At 44.1% G+C, this 18,977-nt stretch overlaps 1 protein-coding gene across 1 annotated transcript in view; it reads left to right on the top strand.

Annotated features, from left to right (window-relative positions):
* Positions 1 to 18,977, top strand: part of UVRAG (UV radiation resistance associated) — a 161,415-nt gene that overhangs the window by 91,951 nt on the left and 50,487 nt on the right. The window contains exon 12 of the mRNA XM_077451436.1: positions 10,009 to 10,174. Within this exon, the coding sequence (XP_077307562.1) occupies positions 10,009 to 10,174 (166 nt within the window). The remainder of the gene's footprint in view (positions 1 to 10,008; positions 10,175 to 18,977) is intronic.

Here is an 18,977-nt window from a genome sequence, read left to right as displayed (position 1 = left end):
TCTAACGCAGTCTCCTGAAAGCTCTGTTTCTTCCTTGGGTTCCTTAAAACTCTCTCAGCCTTTGCATGTGTTTCCTGCACATGCATTACTAGAACAGCTTATTTTTGCTGAATGGGATCACCCGGATAAGCATTTTCTCCCTAAGAGATTTTCAATTCTCTATCCCCTGGAGGTGAAATTCTCCAAAAAATGGAAAGTACCAGCAGTTGATACTGCAATTTCAAGTGTGAATAAAGGCCTAACTTGTCCTGTAGACGATGCACAAATGCTTAAGTATCCAACAGATACAAAGTTGGAATCCCTGTTAAAATCGACTTTTTCCTTGGCAGGTGCCATTACTCAGCCTGCAGTCGCTGCAATAGGCGTTTGTCAATCACTAAAGGACCAATTTGTCCTGCACAACAAGCTCTCTCAGCGCAGAGAGGTGTCAACCATATTCTAACTATCGGCAGTCTTCATATCTAGAGTAGAGAATTGGCAGCTGTTATTCCCAGGGGAATGGTCTCTTCACCCGACATATTTCGGGCTGTTTGCCAAAGATGGGGGACTCCGAACATAGATCTTCTAGCATTGAGGTTCAACATGAAGTTACTTTGTGGCCAGAACAAGGGATCCACTTGCATGCAGAACAAATGCGTTTTCTCTGATCTATGCATTCCCCCCCCATTCAGTTGCTGCCTCAACTTCTTTGCAAGATCAAGCTGGAAAGAAAGCCGTTAATTCTGGTGGCGCCAGCATGGCCCAGAAGGTCATGGTATGCAGAAATGAAAAGATGGCAGTGGAAGACCTATGGTCCCTCCCACTACTGCCAGATCTGCTCTCACAGGGACCGATATTCCATCCTTCCTTGCCGTCTCTAAATTTAACAGCTTGGCTATTGAAACCCACATTCGAAAGAAACGTGGGCTTTCCGGGTCAGTCATCTCTACCCTGATCAATTCAAGGAAACCAGCTTCCAGAACTATATATTATAGGGTCTGGAGGGCTTATGTTTCCTGGTGTGAATCCATGGGTTGGCACCCTCGGAGATATATCATAGGTAGAATTCTTGCCTTTCTACAATTAGGGGTAGAAATTAAATTGGCCTTGAGTACTATTAAAGGCCAAGTCTCAGCTTTATTGGTCTTATTTCAAAGACCACTTGCTACACATTCTTTAGTCCGGGGTTTTATACAAGGGGTAATGTGCCTTAATCCGCCTGTCAAACCTCCCTTGAACCCTTGGGACTTGAACTTAGTTTTCTCTGTGTTACAAAAACGGCCATTTGAACCGATACAACATATTCCCTTAGTCCTTTTGACAAGGAAGTTGGTATTTTTGGTTGCTACATCCTCAGCAAGGAGGGTTTCGGAAATGGCTGCTCTTTCTTGTAAAGAGCCATATTTTAATTTTCATGGGGGCAGAGTGGTGTTGCGCCCTCGTCCAGACTTTTTGCCAAAAGTAGTTTCAGGTTTTCACCTGAACCGAGATATATTGTCCTGTCATCGTTTTTTCCAAAACTATGTTCCAGGGAAGAAAAGTCACTACATTGTCTTGATGTGGTGAGAGCAGTGAAAATCTATTTAAAGGCAACTGCTCAGATTTGTAAGACTGTCTTATTTGTTCTGCCAGAAGGTCCTAAGAAAGCGTTGAAATCCACTTAGTGGATTCGGCGAGTGATAATTCAAACTTATTAATAAGGGGCAAGATTCCCCCTTTTCAAGTTAAGGTGCGCTCTACAAAATTTTATCAGGTGGATGTAAGGAGGTATGAGGATATCGCCTTCGGGTGCAGTGTGCTGCAGGCAGTAGTATAGGTCCTCAAGTCTGGGGGTACTCTCCCTGTTGTGTCTCCCTCCCCCTCAAGTAGCATTGCTATGGGATGTCCCATTAAGTAATTAAGGTACTGTGTCCCATGATGTATGATAAAGAAAATAGGATTTTTATAACGGCTTACCTGTAAAATCTTTTTCTTGGAGTACATCATGGGACACAAAGGTCCCTCACCTCTTTTTTGGGATTTAAGTATATTGCTTTGCTACATAAACTGATGTGCTCCTGGAAGGAAGAGGGGTTATATAGGGAGTAAACTTCCTGGATTGGGTATACCAGTGTCCATCACCTGAAGGTGGCCTATAACCCATTAAGTAATTACTTAAAGTGGTTGTAAACCCTTACAAACCACTTTGACCTACAGGTAAGCCTAGATTAAGGCTTACCTGTAGGTCCCATAAATATCTCCTAAACCTACACGGTTTAGGAGATATTTGCTAAACACAGGCACCGCTGTCTACGACGCATGCGCCATAGACAGCGGCGAGCAGGCGCACTGAGCGCGCAGCTGTCAATGGCGATATGCCGCGAGTGGTGGCTCCTGTGCGCATGCGCAGGAGTGACGTCATCACGGCTTCGTCGAATGACAGCGGCGGAGCAGCGAGACTCACCGAGAAGATGGATGCTGCGGACTACAGGGGACAGCGGTGACTTCTCTGGCTCCTGTGTCAGGTAAGTGACACATAATGGACTACTATGAGATGCATAATAGTCCATTATGCTTTACCTTTGCAGGGAATGAAAGAGGAAGTAAACCCATTAGGTTTTACTTCCTCTTTAAGGCTCTGTGTTACATGATGTACTCCAAGAAAAGGATTTTACAGGTAAGCTGTTAAAAAAAAATCCTATCTTTTCAAAAATGACGCTTTTTTTTTTTTTTTGGTTTATAGCGCAAAAAAAATAAAAACCACAGAGATGATTAAATACCACCAAAAGAAAGCTCTATTTGTGGGGGGAAAAAAAGGCTATCGTTTTTGTTTTGGTTTGCCCGACTGCGTAATTGTCAGTTAAAGTGACGCAGTGCTGTATCGAAAAAAACGACTTGGTCGTTAAGGGGGAGAATCCTTCCAGGGCTGAAGTGGTTAAACTTTTTTTTTTTTTTTTTTTATATATATAGAGTAGTTCAGTGTCACCATAGTAACACTGTACTACTCTTGGGTGGGATTTTGTTTTTACATTTTGATTGCTGATACAATGAAGATCGTTTTACCAGCAATGCTTTGAACTGAATTTTGCTTGACAGCTGTGATTACTAGTGATCCGTGATTGGCTACAGGTAATCGCATGGTACAGGGGGCTGTGATTGGCACCAGGTACCAAGTGATAGCTGAGGGCCAATCAGAGCTCACTAGTACAGGAAGCAGAGCTGTTATGAATGAGATTCATTCATAGCAGCTTTGTTGAGATTGTCGTCATGTGATGGCATAATGATCACATGATCCCCTGGGCCTGTCTTGTGAACCCCAATCATTGGGGGAGTGAGAGACATGATTGTGCCTGCATGTGCCGCCCCGCCGCAGTTTATATACTGTGACGGGCCGACAAGTGGTTAAATCTCTACTGTATTTGATATAGAGAGGAATGGATACCCACAAAATATTTTTCTTTTTTCATAAGCTGTCCAAAATTCAACTTTAAATTCCAGAAAAAGATTATACCTTTTGGTTATTAACATTCTATAAATCCATTGCAAATTGTACTTGTAGCATTCTATCTTTGAGAAAGAGGCCATAACATTTCCTGAACTATTCAGATACAAAAGTATAGAAAAGTGTAAGTGTTTTTTTTTTTTTTTTTTTCTTTTTTTTTTTTTTTTAACAAGCTGTTTGCCTGGCGAGATGGCTGACAGATTGCAGATTAACAGGAGATTATAGATGTACTTTAAACAGGACGAGGGGTTACAAAGCTTGAGAGCCCTGTGTGGCATAAAAAGCACCAGTTTAAAATGCCTGGCTTAAAGTAACCATTTATCATCCTCTGCACAATGGACAGCTTCTGGTTGCAGGCAACAGTTTGCTGATTTGACTAATGGAATCAGCAAATCCATGTTCCTGCCATCATATTTGAGTCTACCCTTGGTGGGGTCTATCATTGCATTATGTGTTACTGTACGGTGTGTTCCAGAACAGCTTGCTTAGCTACATTATTATTGATAGCGGGAGATTACTTGGCTGTTTCTTTACGAAGTGTCCCGCAGAGTCTAACTAGTGAAATGGAGCCTAGAATAAATTTAAATTTTTGCTTTTTCTGCAGGCTATGATCCCACAAGTTTTTATGTAACCCCTTCATGAGCTGAGGTCATTGATGTCTCCAATGCTCAGAACAAGTCTAACAACAATAAAAATCAGCACAGGGGACTTTCTTCAGCAGTATTTTTTATTTCTGCCATACAGTGAGGGAAAAAAAAAGTATTTGATCCCCTGCTGATTTTGTATGTTTGCCCACTGATAAAAATAACCAGTGTATAATTTTATTGGTCAGTTTATTTTTAACAGTGAGAGACAAAATAACAAAAATATCCAGAAAAACGCATTTCAAAAAAGTTTTAAATTGATTTGCATTTTAACGAGTGAAATAAGTATTTGATCCCCTATCAGTCAGCAAGATTTCTGGCTCCCCGGTGTCTTCTATACAGGTAATGAGCTGAGATTAGGAGCATTCTCTTAAAGGGGGTGCTCCTAATCTCAGCTTGTTACCTGTATAAGACCCCTTTCACACTGGGGCGTTTTTCGGGCGTTTTTCAGGCACTTTAGCGTTAAAAAAAGCGCCTGTAAAGCGCTTGAAAGAAGCTGCAACTGCAATCCCAATGTAAAAGCCCGAGTGCTTTCACACCAAGTCCTGCAAGCAGCTTCTTTGCAGCGCTTTTGGAGCGGTGAATACAACGCTCCTAAAGCTTCCCTTCCCATTGAAATCGATGGGAAGCGCCTGTAAAACGCCCGAAAAGCGACTGAAAAGCGCTATTGGCAGCAGCGTTTTGTGGGTGCTTTTAACCCTTTATTTGGCCACTAACAGGAGTTAAAAGCGCCCCAATAATGCTCGGAAAACGCTGGTAAAGCGCTGCTAGTTTAAGCGGCGCTTTACGAGCGTTTTTCTGGCGCTGACATTGTGAAAGGGCTCTTAAAGCACTCGGGCTTTCATATTGGGATTGCAGATGAGGCTTCTTTCAAGCGCTTTACAGACGCTTTTTTTTAACGCTAAAGCGCCTGAAAAACGCCCCGGTGTGAAAGGGGTCTAAAAGACACCTGTCCACAAAAGCAATCAATCGTATTCCAATCTCTCCACCATGGCCAACACCAAAGAGCTGTCCAAGGATGTTGGCGACAAAATTGTAGACCGACGAGCAGCTTGGTGAGTTGGTGCGATTATTCAAAAATGGAAGAAAAACAAAATCACTGTCAATCTCTCTCGGTCTGGGGCTCCATGCAAGAGCTCGCCTCATGGAGTTTCAATGATCATGAGAACGGGGAGGAGTCAGCCAAGAACTACAAGGAGAATCTTGTCAATGATCTCAAGGCAGCTGGGACCATAATCGGCAAGGAAATAATTGGTAGCACACTATGCCGTGGAGGACTGAAATCCTGCGGTGCCCGCTAGGTCACCCTGCTCAAGAAAGCACATGTACAGGCCCGTCTGAAGTTTGCTATCGAACATCTGAATGATATAGAGGAGAACTGGGTGAAAGTGTTGTGGTCAGATGAGACCAAAAGCAAGCTCTTTGGGATTAATTCAACTCGTGGTGTGTTTGGAGGAGGAATGCTTCCTATGACGCCAACAACACCATCCCCACTGTCAAACATGGAGGTGGAAACTTTACGCTTTGGGGATGTTTTTCTCCTAAGGGGACAGGACAACTTCACAGCATCAAAGGGGGGATGATGGACAGAGCCATGTACCATCAAATCTTGGATGAGTACCTCCTTCCCTCAGCCAGGGCATTGAAAATGGGTCTTCCAGCATGACAATGACCCAAATCACACAGCCCAGGCAACAAAGGAGTGGCTCAAGAAGAAGCGCATTAAAGTCCTGGAGTGGCCTAGCCAGTCTCCAGACCTTAAAGTGGATGTAAACCCACTCTCGTCCTTTCTAAACTACTGCAATATTGGTTATCTAGAAGGATATACATGCCTCTTGCATGTATACTCATCTGTTAAATGTCTCCCCTCTGTCTGCTATGAGACCTGAAAAACTGCAGATTTTGTGGGTGGGTCTGTTTTCCAGGGCTCAGTGGGTGGAGTCGTGATGTCAGTAGACTCCCGCCCACCTCTACACTCCCCTTATCAACATGCGTTTTCTCCTGTGTATTTCTTACACTGAACTTCTGCTATAATCCCTAACATCCAGTCAAAACCCAGAAAAGTCCCCACATGACTTCAGCATGCCAAATCATGCTGAGATGTGGAACAGCCAATCCTTGCAGAGCAGCAGAAGAAAGGAGTGGGAGGGAATTAAAAAATAATGCATGTCTTAGGCTAGTGCACAAGATATGTAAATCACCTGTCACTCACAGCAAGGGGGAGGATTTTACAAAGTTTTTCTCTGTTTGTCAAGATTTATCTCACTGAACAATAAAATAAGATTGCTTAGAGCTGGATTAACTCTTTGTGGCAAGACTGGGCTCAAATGATAGGAAATCTTATACTCTACATTATGACATAAAAAAAATCGACTTTAATCCCATAGAAAATATGTGGAGGGAGCTGAAGGTTCGAGTTACCAAACGTCAGCCTCAAAACCTTAATGACTTGGAGAGGATCTGTAAAGAGGAGTGGGACAAAATCGCTCCTGAGATGGTGGCAAACCTGGTGGCCAACTGCAAGAAACGTCTGACCTCTGTGATTGCCAACAAGGGTTTTGCCACCAAGTACTAAGTCATGGTTTGCGAAGGGGTCAAATACTTATTTCACTCATTAAAATGCAAATCAATTTATAACTTTTTTGAAATGTGTTTTTCTGGATTGTTTAGTTGTTCTGTCTCTCTCACTGTTAAAATAAACCTACCATTAAAATTAGACTGATCATTTCTTTGTCATTGGGCAAACGCATAAAATCGGCAGGGGATCGAATACTTTTCCCTCACTGTACATTTAGGAATCAAAAAAGAAGGGCCATTGTTTGGGAAAAGCTCCTTGGCCCATCCTAAGGCCTTTTTCACTCAGGCTTCAGCTTTTGTAAGCGCAGCTCTTTAAGCTTTTTTAACCCTTTTAAAATACCATTTAGCTCTAGTTTGCAAATTTTGAAAACAGAACCCAATGGAGATATTGATTCCAACTTTAAACAAGCTGCTAGCAAGCTTCAGCAGGCTTTCAACAAGCTTTAAGAATTCAGTGAGCCGATGCAAGTGCCTGTCAGGCGCGATGACCGCAGGGCAGCCGTGATCGCATTGAGAGCGAGAACCGGGATCTGTGTGTAAACGCACAGATCCCGGTTCTCTCAGGGGAGAGGCGACAGATCGTGTGTTCTTTCTCATCTGTTGCTTTCTCTTATTTTTTTTCCCAAAAAAAAAAAAAAATGTGGGACATTTATTATAGCAAAAAATAAGAGATTGTGTGTGTGTGTGGGTTTTTTTTTTTTTTAATTCTCTCTTCTTTTGTTTATATCGCAAAAAATAAAAACCGCAGAGGTGATCAAATACCACCAAAAGAAAGCTCTATTTGTGGGGCAAAAAAATTTAAAGCGACGCAGTGTCGAATCGCAAAAAATGGCCTGGTATTGAGCAGCCAAATCTTGAAGTGGTTAAATTGGTAGTCAACGCTCCCAGTAGGTTCTGTGTTCAACATTTTACAAACTGGAGTTGAATGGTACTTGATGACCAGCGACATAACGGTACATCGCTGGTTATATCGGGAGCTCCGGGCATCATCCCGGTACAGTGTTTTTTTTTGGGGGGGGGGGGGGGATGGTTTATAGCCAGCGGTCAGCTCGCTTGTAAAAGCAATAGCTGCTGGATTGCTTTTACAGAGGAGAGATGCCTGCTGCCTTCTGTAGCTTCATCGGGCTGTCCAGTCCCCACCGGGACACTCGATTGACCATGCCGGCTGATCATAGCGACAAACAAAGTCCGTAACCGCTATGTTCGTCTCTTTTATATAGGAAACTGGAAGCGATGGCCTTAAATCACTTCTGGTTTATCCAGATATAAACGGCACCATTTTAAAAAATGAGAAGCATTTGATCCCACAGATCTTGGTGTGATCACATGCTTTTATGGGCAGAGGAGGGATCTGGGGTCTTATAGACCGTTCTCGTCTTAGGGATCTGATGGGGAAGATGCAGCCATTCACAATAAACAGCTGTGGCTTGCTCAATGGACCCTGAGACATGAGTAGGGCAGAGGATGAGGTGGCACTGATAGGTGGCAATACTGATAGGCGGTGGCACTGATCATCAGGACACTGATAATCAGCACCCTGATTATCCATGCAGATAGCCCCCTTTTACACTTTCCAGTTACTGTCCCTCTCCTCCTCTCATGTTGTGACAGCACGAGGAAAAGAATGCCAATAACCAGCAAGTGTGTTTAGATCGTGATTGGCTCTTTACCCCGCTCTTTGATCAGCTGTGTCTGAAGGACACAGTGGTCACAGATTGCGACAGGTGCATGGTTCTGTGGGTGGGGCGCGTCAATGGGCTTCCTCCCAGAACTGGACGACCATGTTGTAATCCTCATTCGGCTATAGCGTGGTAGCTTGGGGGCAGACGTCGCCCCGCTGAAAAAATGCCACCCAGGACAAACTCCTTGTTTGTCTCACGGCAGATATGCCCCTGCTCTCATGCTTAGTGTGGTCAGTTTCTTATTAGGAAAGCTGAAGGACTGGCAGGTACACCAGGGATTTCACATAAAAAATAAAAAAAAAGCAATACAAAGAACAGGAGACTTTTTCATAAGTACATGGCACAGGAAATGTTGGGTTTATCCAAACATTACAAATCCATATCCTTTAAAATAAAGCACTTGTATTTTTTTCATGGCATTTTTATGTTTGTTTTGTATTTTGAGATGACAAGCGCCAATGAACACCGGGAGATACTTTATACTTGGCCTTTTTCTCAACATTTTCAACACAGAGAAATCCATGAAAAAAGCCCTGACAATAGTTATATCTCTAGCTAATAGGACATTAGTTTGATGACACACAATGGTGAATGATAGTACGCCTTCCCATTCAGGGAGTTCACTCCCCTTATATATTCCAGGTGTGGTGACATCAGATCAACTAAAAGATTTCTCACTGGAGTGCTTTAGGCCTCTTTTACACGGGGCGGATCGATGCTGATCCGCCCCATGGATATCCGCTTGCTCAGTGGGGATCGCTCCGTCGATCCCCGCTGAGCAGGAAGATGGCAGGTCCGTCTCTGCACACTGTGCGGGGACGGACCTGTCAGAGCGCCGCTCTTCGCTATGGGAGATCGGGTGACGACGGACCGCAGACAAATGGAAAAGTAGGTTTTTCCTCCGTCACACTTTTTCGGAGCGGGTCGGATGTCAGTGGACATGTCACCATTGACATCCGACGCTCCATAGACCAATATGGAGCATCCGTTCAGGTTTGCCTAAAAAACTGACAGGCGGAACTGAACGGATCGGCCGTGTGAAAGAGGCCTTAGAGCTTTAATGATCCAACAAACCTTAAACTGAAACAGAATTTCTGTGCAGCTTGATTAAAAACCCAAACCGTTCACTATTCTGATTTGCTTATTTTAATTTACTTTCCTTATTATTGATTTTCCCTTTGTCTGTTAAATGAACATTTTGAAATAATTTTTGTCATATCTGTTTGAGAAATGCAAGTTTTATACATATTGGCCCCGTCAACATTTTGTGAGCTGATCTCTTCTCTTTCTGCACTGTTATCAGTTAGTATTGTTCCCATCTCTCACCATGGACTACAGGACATCTCCACTTATGTTATAGCGACAAGGTCAGGTGGAGATGTTTTGTAGCCCTAAATCACTTCCTTCCTAGGGTTGCAATGCTGCTTGTCCACGGATACAGTAAAGTGAGTAAATGTTGTCACCGCAGAATGAGAAGTGAGTGTTTGTCGGGATCACCAGTGGGAACAAAAAAAATCCTGGAAAAGAGAACTAATGCCGTTTTTCAAATCTGATAACCTTTATAAATCTGCAGTTTATTCTTGGATTTAGACGCACTTAACGTTTGTCATCAAGGATTTCTAATGTTTGGATTATTTGATTGCAGCAAAGGATGATGGAAGTGTGGCTGTTGCATTGGGCTACACCGCTCACCTAGTTTCCATGATCTCCTTCTTCTTGCAAGTACCGCTGAGGTATCCCATCCTACACAAGGGCTCAAGATCTGCAATCAAAGACAATATCAATGATAAGCTCACAGAGAAGGAGAGAGAGTAAGTAGAGACTGAAACCTACCTTATAATATTTACAGTTAGTAAAACTGAACCTCACTTTTGTTGATCAAAAAAAAAAATCCTAATGTGTTGGGGCAAAATGAAAATGTTATATGTTGTATACATTTCTGAATTATATGCGCATACCCCTGTATTTTCCTGTATTTAAAGTGGTTATAAACCTAATTACACCACTTTTACCTACAGGAAAACCTATAACAAGGCTTACCTGTAGGTACCTTTAATATCTCGTAAACTTGCACAGTTTAGGAGATATTTAGTAAATGCGCTGCTGCCGATCGTCATCGGCGCATGCGCACTGAAGAAACGGGGCGCTGGTGCTGTTTCTTTAGGAGTCGTGCTGTGACCGGCGGCTCCTGTGCGGGAGTGGCGCCCATGGCGGCTCCTGTGCGGGAGTGGCGCCCATGGCGGCTCCTGTGCGGGAGTGGCGCCCATGGAGGCTCCGGCCAACCGTGAACCCGCAGGTAACTCCGGTGGAAGATGTCCGTGCTGTACCCGGAGGGCCGATTCTGATCCAGGGCATCGTTCTAAGGTAAGTATTTCATAATGAGCTAGTATGCGATGCATACTAGCTCTTGCCTTTTTGTCTTGCGGGTTTGTTTTTGTTTTTTCCCCATAGGTTTACAACCTCCTTAACCCCTGCTCATGCCTATTGATCTGACAGAAATCCAGTGAGCTCCTCACTTCTTGAGTTGATAGCACAGTGCCTTTACTAATCAGTGGTGTTAGCCCTGCCTGCTGGAATACAAATTCTACCTATCCCCCACCCCTCTGTCCCACACCAAATACATGCATTGATTTTTTTTTTTTGAAAGACAATTCTGCTTTATTGGCTCCCAAGTGCCTGTGAGCACACAGTGTAAGGAAAGAGCTCTTGGGAGATGTAGTTCTGAGGGGCTTGTCTACATCTTTAGGAAATGATCTCACAGAAGCTGCCTTTGCAAGACATTCACCAACCTGGTGATGTCACAGGGAGAAATAAAATTTATTTGTTGTCACAAAGTAACATTTTATAAAATGTTTGGGGGGGGGGGGGGGGGGTTTGGGGGCAAATGTTAGGTAGTGCATGCCTTGACACTTTAACCACTTCAGCCCCAGAAGAATTTACCCCCTTCCTGACCAGAGCACTTTTTTCGGCACTGCGTCGCTTTAACTGACAATTGCGCAGTCGTGGCTCCCAAACAAAATTGACGTTCTTTTTTTCCCCATAAATAGAGCTTTCTTTTGGTAGTATTTGATCACCCCTGCGGTTTTTATTTTTTGCGCTATAAACAAAAAAGAGCGAAAATTTTGGGGAAAAAAAAACATTCTTTTTTACATTTTTCTATAATAAATATCCCCCCCAAAAAAAAAAAAAAATATATATATATATATATATATATATATATATATATAAACATTTTTTTTCCTCCGTTTAGGCCGATCCGTATTCTACATATTTGTGGTAAAAAAAAAATCGCAATAAGCTTTTGATTGGTTTGCACAAAAGTTATAGTGTTTACAAAATAGGGGATAGTTTTATGCCATTTTTTTTTTTTTTTACTAGTAATGGTGGCTATCACCAATTTTTATCATGACTGCGACATTATGGCGGACACATCGGACATTTTTGGGACCATTGTCATTTAGACAGCAATCGGTGCTATACAAATGGACTGATTCCTGAGTAAATGACACTGGTAGTGAAGGGGTTAACCACTAGGGGGCAGTGTAGGGGTTAAGTGTGTCCTGGGGAGTGTTTCTAACCGTGGACGTGGCTACATGTGACACATCACAGGGAGCAGAGATCAGTGAAACTGCCACTGGGCAGAACTGGGAGATTCTTGTTTACATTATCATCTCCTTGTTCTTCCTCCTCGTGAGGTGATTGGGACCCGCAACCCGACTCGCGGAGCTTGCCAGCACCCGCTGACCGCCTCTTAAAGAGCAACATACAGGTACATTAGTTTGCCTGTACAAGCCCTTCTGCTGATGTATATCGGCGTGAGACGGTCAGCAAGCGGTTAACCACTTGACCTCCATAAGAGAAATCACCCGGGGAATCTCTTGATGACCGGCGCTGTCAGAGCTCTGTCTGGTCTGGAACCAAACTGGACAAACGAAACGTGTTTTGGAGGCAAGGCCACTCCTCTATCAGCGCTCTGATTGGCGGGTTTGACACCAGACAGAGCTCTGACAGCTCCGGTCTTCGAGAGATTCCCCGGCATCCTCCTGACTCCCTGAACATCTACTTGTGGAGGTGGCTGACACTTGGCACTCGCTATACAGACCTATGCCTATCAGACTTGCATGCCGGTCTTACACTTTTTTGTGAGTGTAGTACTTGTATTTTAATACTGGCTTTTTACCTAATGTTGCTGCACTATAGGCGGCTCTGGCGCTTCTCCCCCTTCAGCGCTCGTATGTCATGGAGCTGGGTCTGTGTGCAAGGTCCCGCCCCCCCTAGACCGGCTCTTGTGATAGGCAGAACACTGATTCAATCTATTATCACACAAGCTGGTCTAAGGGGGTGGGACCTTGCACACCGACCCAGCTCCGTGACATACAAGTGCCGAGGACAGCGGAAGGAGAGCGCTGCAGTCGCAGCTAGGACAGTCCGGCCCTGCTCAAAGGGGCTTCAGATGTCTGTCCTCTGCTCTCCTGCCCATTTTCTGGCAATGGTGGGGGGGCGGTGCCTAGCATGCATTCACTTCATAAGACGCAGAGACATTTTCGCCCCATATTTCTGGAGGAATAAAGTGCGTCTTATGGTGAGGAAAATAGGATAAACATCGTTTTGTAGGTAAAAAAAAAGTGTATTTTTTTGCATTGCACACGTGATCAGCAGATTGCGAGTGAAATGCCAGGGTCCTGCAGACCCTCAGTAACCTGTCTGCTCGTACCTCTGATTTGGGCAGGCAGTTACTGAATAGCAGGAAGAATCCATGAACTGAGAGTGTTCACCACAATGGCTGATAGTACTTGTACTCTATTCAGTGCCCGCCCACCATCACAGGGAAGGGAACGCTGGTAGCGGGAGGTAGGTCACTTGGAGCATGTTACATCCTAATAAATATGGGTGTAGCGTGCTCCTAAAGGTAAACTTATCCTTTTTAAGATTTCTCTCAACAGCTAACAGGTCAAAAAAAAAGTTGAAAAGCGCTTTAGGAACCTCGGCCTTCAGAGGCCTCCATATTGGGCAGATTAATGGTTGTAGTGGCAGATTTTGAGGTCTGAGTGTAACATGTGCCTAGGATCAAAGAGCTTCCTTTACAGTGAATTTCCGTAGAAATAATAAATATACTGGGATCTATAAGGATACCTAGACCCATAGAAATTCAGCATTTTAGGTGTTGGTAGCATGTACAATTTTATAGCCAGACAGGAATAAACCTGTCAGAAAAATATGTAGCCTGCTGACCTACCAACCTTCCCCTGAAAGATACTGTATTTACATTTTTTTTTTTTTTTTTTAATCTGTTCCTTTAGATTAAGCCGTTGACCAACATCAAGCATGCAGAGGCATATCTAGTGAAAATGGCGCCTATGGCAAGCACTGAAACTGCTACGGGGGCAGTGCGACGCGGACAGAGGGGGATGCCAGGGAGGGACGCTGACGGACAGATGGGGAGGGATGCAGTGTGATGAGAACAGAGGGGCGCTGGGGACAGACAGGGAGGGAGATGGTGTGATGAGGACGGAGGGCTGCTGGGGACAGACGGAGGGACGCAGTACGACGAGGACAGAGGGATGCCAGGGACACTGGGGACAGACAGAGGGAAGCAGTGTGATGAGGACAGACAGGGACGCCAGGGCCAGAGAGGGACGCAGTGTGACAAGAACAGAGAGGGGTGCTGGGGACAGACGGAGGGATGCAGTGCGGATAGGGGACACGGGGATGCCGGGGGGGGGGGGGTTTGAGGACACCGTGTGGAGGTGGGGCTAAGGGGACACTGGGGGGACCAGGAGCCTATCATGGGGCCTCCTGTGGTCCTGTTGGGGCCCAGGCCCCCTACATCTGTACTGGCTACCCCTCCTTCCCCCTGATGGTGGCAGCGCTGGTGTCTCTAGACTGCTGTAAAAAAATAAAAAGTGCACAGCCTCACCTGATGACTGTAATAAGACCTCTCACAGCACACTGCTCCCCGTCATCGGCCGTCGTGGGGGGCGCGTGTCTGTCGCTCCTCTCCCTAGGCCAAGTAACCATTAGCAAGTGCTTTGCTGGCACCGTGCTCCAGCAGGCCGGTCGCGGTGCCGGGGGCTATATTAGTACGAGAGGCATCTGTGGGAGGACGGGTGGGGTTTTTTGTTTTTCTTTTCATGCATAGGGCAGCTTTTTGGCCACCCCCTCCCATGGCGCCCATGGCTGCCATACCTTAGATGCGCCACTGCAAGTGTGCAGATCAAAAGTTATGACTTAACTTTCTGCATATTTGTTCCAAGGCAGTGAATCAAAGTACTAAAGCCAGAGATAGGCAGCTTGCAGAAGCAGCTCAGCAATAACCACCTACTTTTCTTTTCCTTCATAGAACAAATTTTGAATGCGATACGGAGCCCATAGCGTTTGGTGGCACAGGTTTCCTTTAAACTATTCTCTTACAAATCCAGGCACATTTTAATGATCTTTTTATTGACATACTTCATAACTTTTCCAATGCTGGAAACTTCCCAACTACTTAAGTCCATCTGCTTGTAAACATACTTCCATTTGTTATTCCGTCATAGCAAGTTCTAAACCCTTCAAAAAAAATAAAAATTACAGAAAGAGAAGCGCGGTCTGCCAAGTTATGAAAATTGCTTCAGTTTTCAATGATTTGATAATCGCTTTAATATGTTGAGATTTCAGCGATGTTTTTATAGACCGACACTTTGTCAAATAAGGAGGCAAGCAGCTGGAAATCTGAAAACGTTTGGATTTTATAGGGCTTCGGCTTTTGTGCAGAAAATTCTTGAATCGCCTCATGCAGTTGTTAAACCTGGCCGGATTGTGGGAACTTTGCAGGACTAGTGTTAATGCGGCAATTTACGGAATGTCAGCCATTAGTTGCCCCGTATATATGTAAGCCCTAGAAGAAGTTTGAGTAATTCCTTTCAGTACACATCAGAAATGTAATTAGTAGGATAACATGTGAATTCCAGATGTTAAGTAGCATAAGTACATAGTTACAATTGCCAATAAAAACTAAAGCCCAATTCCAGCCAAGCCTTTGTTTTTTTTTGTTTTTTTTGTTTTTTTTTATGTTTTTTATATATATATAGTTGGAAAGGGTTAGAACCTCTGTTTGGAGTTCTATGCTTCAAAAATCTTTTAAATCTTCCCATCATGAACACAGATGGCAAAAGTAAAAAAGCTGAGACCGCTTCCAGCCCACTTTCTACTCAACGACACCGGGGCTTAAAAGTCTGCGAAGGGGGAGTCACTGGAAGCACAGTAACCAAACTGATAGAGCTCCTAAACCTCTTACATGGTACAGAAGTGTTTTGGTTCATTTCCCCATTTAGAAAGATTCCCCATCACTTTTTGTCTCCACTAACCTTAGACGCTGAGCTCATCGGAGGTGAGAGGAGAGAGTTCACGCTACATATGTACATCCCAAAAGAACAGGATGACGCTCCCTCCCATGGCACTAAGGGGTGCTATGACTAAAGCCCATAAGGGCTGAAATGCCTCAACGGTTTTTGTGTATTGAATCTTTCTTCTTGTGGATATGCAATAGAGTTTTTTTTTTTTTTTGTTTTTGTTTTTGTTTTTTTCTTTTTCTAAAGAGCATTGGACAACGGGTTGTCAACCTACCGCTAATCAAATGACTAGGGCAGTGATGGCGAACCTTGGCACCCCAGATGTTTTAGAACTACATTTCCCATGATGCTCATGCACTCTGCAGTGTAGCTGAGCATCATGGGAAATGTAGTTCCAAAACATCTGGGGTGCCAAGGTTCGCCATCACTGGACTAGGGGGTGCTGGCACCAATGGCTGTTCAGTTTCTACAATAACTCGGGACAGAGTCATTGCTGACTGCAGTTTCATGGACTTTGTTTAAACAGAAAGGAAGTCCTGGCTGGTAGGTTTATTACACTATGCTGTTATACCCACATGGGGCAGCATAATGTGCTTTTTTTTTTTTTTTTTGTAAAGCTGAACTTGCCCTTTAAGGTAACACCTTCCCGGCTGCACTCAAGCCAAAAGATGGCTACAGCGCAGTCGCCCAGTTCTGGGGGTTGTCCATGGATGTCCTTCCAGAACCCCCGCCTCCCGCTCGCCCCGAGAGCGCAGTGTGACCCTGTGCCTTTAGGAAGGGATGGGCTCTCTCCAGGCTCACTTGCCCTTCTGATTATCTATATATTAATATATAATATATCTAAAATATAAATATATTATAATGCATGTGCTTCTACTATGGAGGCTCTCAAAATTTTGAGTTAGGACTGCAGATAATACTGGGGTGCCGTGAAGTGACTGCAGCTTACGCATGTATTTGCGTAAAAATTGGCCTGAGCAGAAAGGGGGGTGAAAGTGCCAGGTATTGAAGTGGTTAACCACTTTTACCCCCACTTTCACCACTTTCACCCCCTTCCTGCCCAGGCCAATTTTCAGCTTTCAGCGCTGTCACTCTTTGAATGACAATTACATGGTCGTGCTACACTGTATCCATATTAATTTTTTCTTCACTTTTTTTTCCACACAAATAGAGCTTTTGTTTGGTATTTAATTACCACTGGGTTTTTATTTTTATTTATTTATTTATTTTTTTGCTAAACGAGCAAAAAAGGCCAAAAATTTTGAAAAAAAACGTTTTTCATAGTTTGTTATCCAGTTTTGCAAGCAGATAAATTTCCTCCTTCACTGATGGGCGCTGTTAAGGCTGCACTGAGGGTGTCCATTTCACACAAGCCGATTATCGGCTCTTTTCTCTCCCCATGCTGTTAGCGCAAGGAAATGAATGCCGATAACCGCTTGTGTTTACATCATGATCAGCTTCATTGTTCACAGCTGATCATGTGGTAAAGGGCAACTGTGATTGGCCCTTTACCCCGATCTGTGATCAGCTGTGTCCGAAGGATGCAGCATCCACATAGTTTCATAGTTAGGTTGAAAAAAGAAACAAGTCCATCAGGTTCAACCATAAATAAAATAAAAAATATTGTACAATCCAATATACCCAATTCTATACCCACAGTTGATCCAGAGGAAGGCAAAAAATCAGAAGAGCATGCTCCAATTTGCTATAGTACACCACCTGCAGGGGGCATGTAGGCGGCGTGATCACCATGGATGTCCTCCCAGCAAAGTGAGCCCAGGCTGTAGCCGTCTTTCAGCTATAGCACAGACGGGAAGTACTTAAAAAAACCCTAAAACAAGAAAAGCTACACTATGGTTGAATCCCTTATGTGTGTTGTAGCCTCTATAAATCGGCAAACAGAGTGTTCTCTCCAAGTTAACTCTTTTTTTCTTTATCATAAAGATGACACTGAACAATCCTAGACCAGTATGTATAATAAGTTGTATAGAACAATTCCTTGGAGAAGTCCTAAAGAAATTTGGCTGCTTCCTAGTTATAATATCCAGAGGCACGTAGACTGTATGCATAAAGTTGGTTCCAATACTGCAGGTAGCTTGTACTAAACCCAACTAATGCGTAAAACCCATTTTATTTGTTATATACATTGTGCTTAAAGTAGAAGCCAATCCTAAAACTAAAATCCCTGCATCTATAGGGATTGGGGGTCCTAGTAGATAGGCTCAGCCCACCCAACATACCTGGCCAAATAGCACATTCAACACTCTCCTCTTTTGAATTGGCTACTACTGAAGAGGTTGCAAAACTTTTCTCAGATGCTCATCTAACCAATTGTCCCTTGGACCCTGTTCCCTCACAACTATTAAGGTCACCCTCTAATTCTATCCTATGCTCCCTCACGCACATCTTCAATCTCTCCCTCTCAAGTGGCACCTTCCCCTCCCCTCTAAAACATGTGCAGATCACCTCCATACTTAAAAACCCCTCACTGGACCCCACCAACCTGAACAACTTAAGACCTATCTCATTGCTCCCATTCACCTCTAAACTTCTAGAACGCTTAGTCTACAACCGCCTTAGCTCCTACCTCAGTGAAAATAACCTTCTTGACCCATTACAGTCTGGCTTTCGCTCTCAGCACTCCACGGAAACTGCCTTTCTAAAACTCACTAACGATCTACTAACTGCTAAAACCAACAGCCAGTACTCCATACTCCTACTACTTGACCTCTCCGCTGCCTTCGATACTGTTGACCACCCGCTCCTCCTCAATAAACTACATTCCCTTGGCCTCCGAGGTTCCTTCTCTTTCCTGGTTCTCTGCCTACCTATCACAGCGCTCCTTCAGTGTCACCTACAACTCTGTATCCTCTTCTCCATTGCCTCTTTCTGTGGGGGTCCCCCAAGGCTCTGTTCTTGGACCCCTTCTCTTCTCTATTTATACCTCCTCCCTTGGTCACTTGATAACCACCCATGGCTTCCAATACCACTTATACGCCGATGACACCCAAATCTGTCTACTCCTCACCTCACTCCTTCAGTCTCCTCTCGCATTACTAACCTACTAACTGACATATCAGCATGGATGTCACACCATTTCCTTAAACTAAACCTCTCTAAAACTGAGCTATTAATAATCCCCCCTGCACATGCCCCCCTCCATGACTTTTCCATCAAAATCAACAATGCAACCATCAGGCCCTCCCCTCACGCCAGGGTACTCGGTGTAATCCTAGACTCTGACTTGTCATTTCAGCCCCAAGTCCAATCGTTGTCAAAAGTT

Source organism: Lithobates pipiens, unplaced genomic scaffold (genome assembly GCF_037356315.1).
Source record: "Lithobates pipiens isolate NorthernLeopardFrog02 unplaced genomic scaffold, aLitPip1_a1.2 Scaffold_23, whole genome shotgun sequence".
In the NCBI taxonomy this organism is placed as follows: domain Eukaryota; kingdom Metazoa; phylum Chordata; class Amphibia; order Anura; family Ranidae; genus Lithobates; species Lithobates pipiens.
The sequence above is the reverse complement of the archived record's forward strand: the minus strand, read 5'-3'. Positions and strand labels throughout refer to the sequence as shown.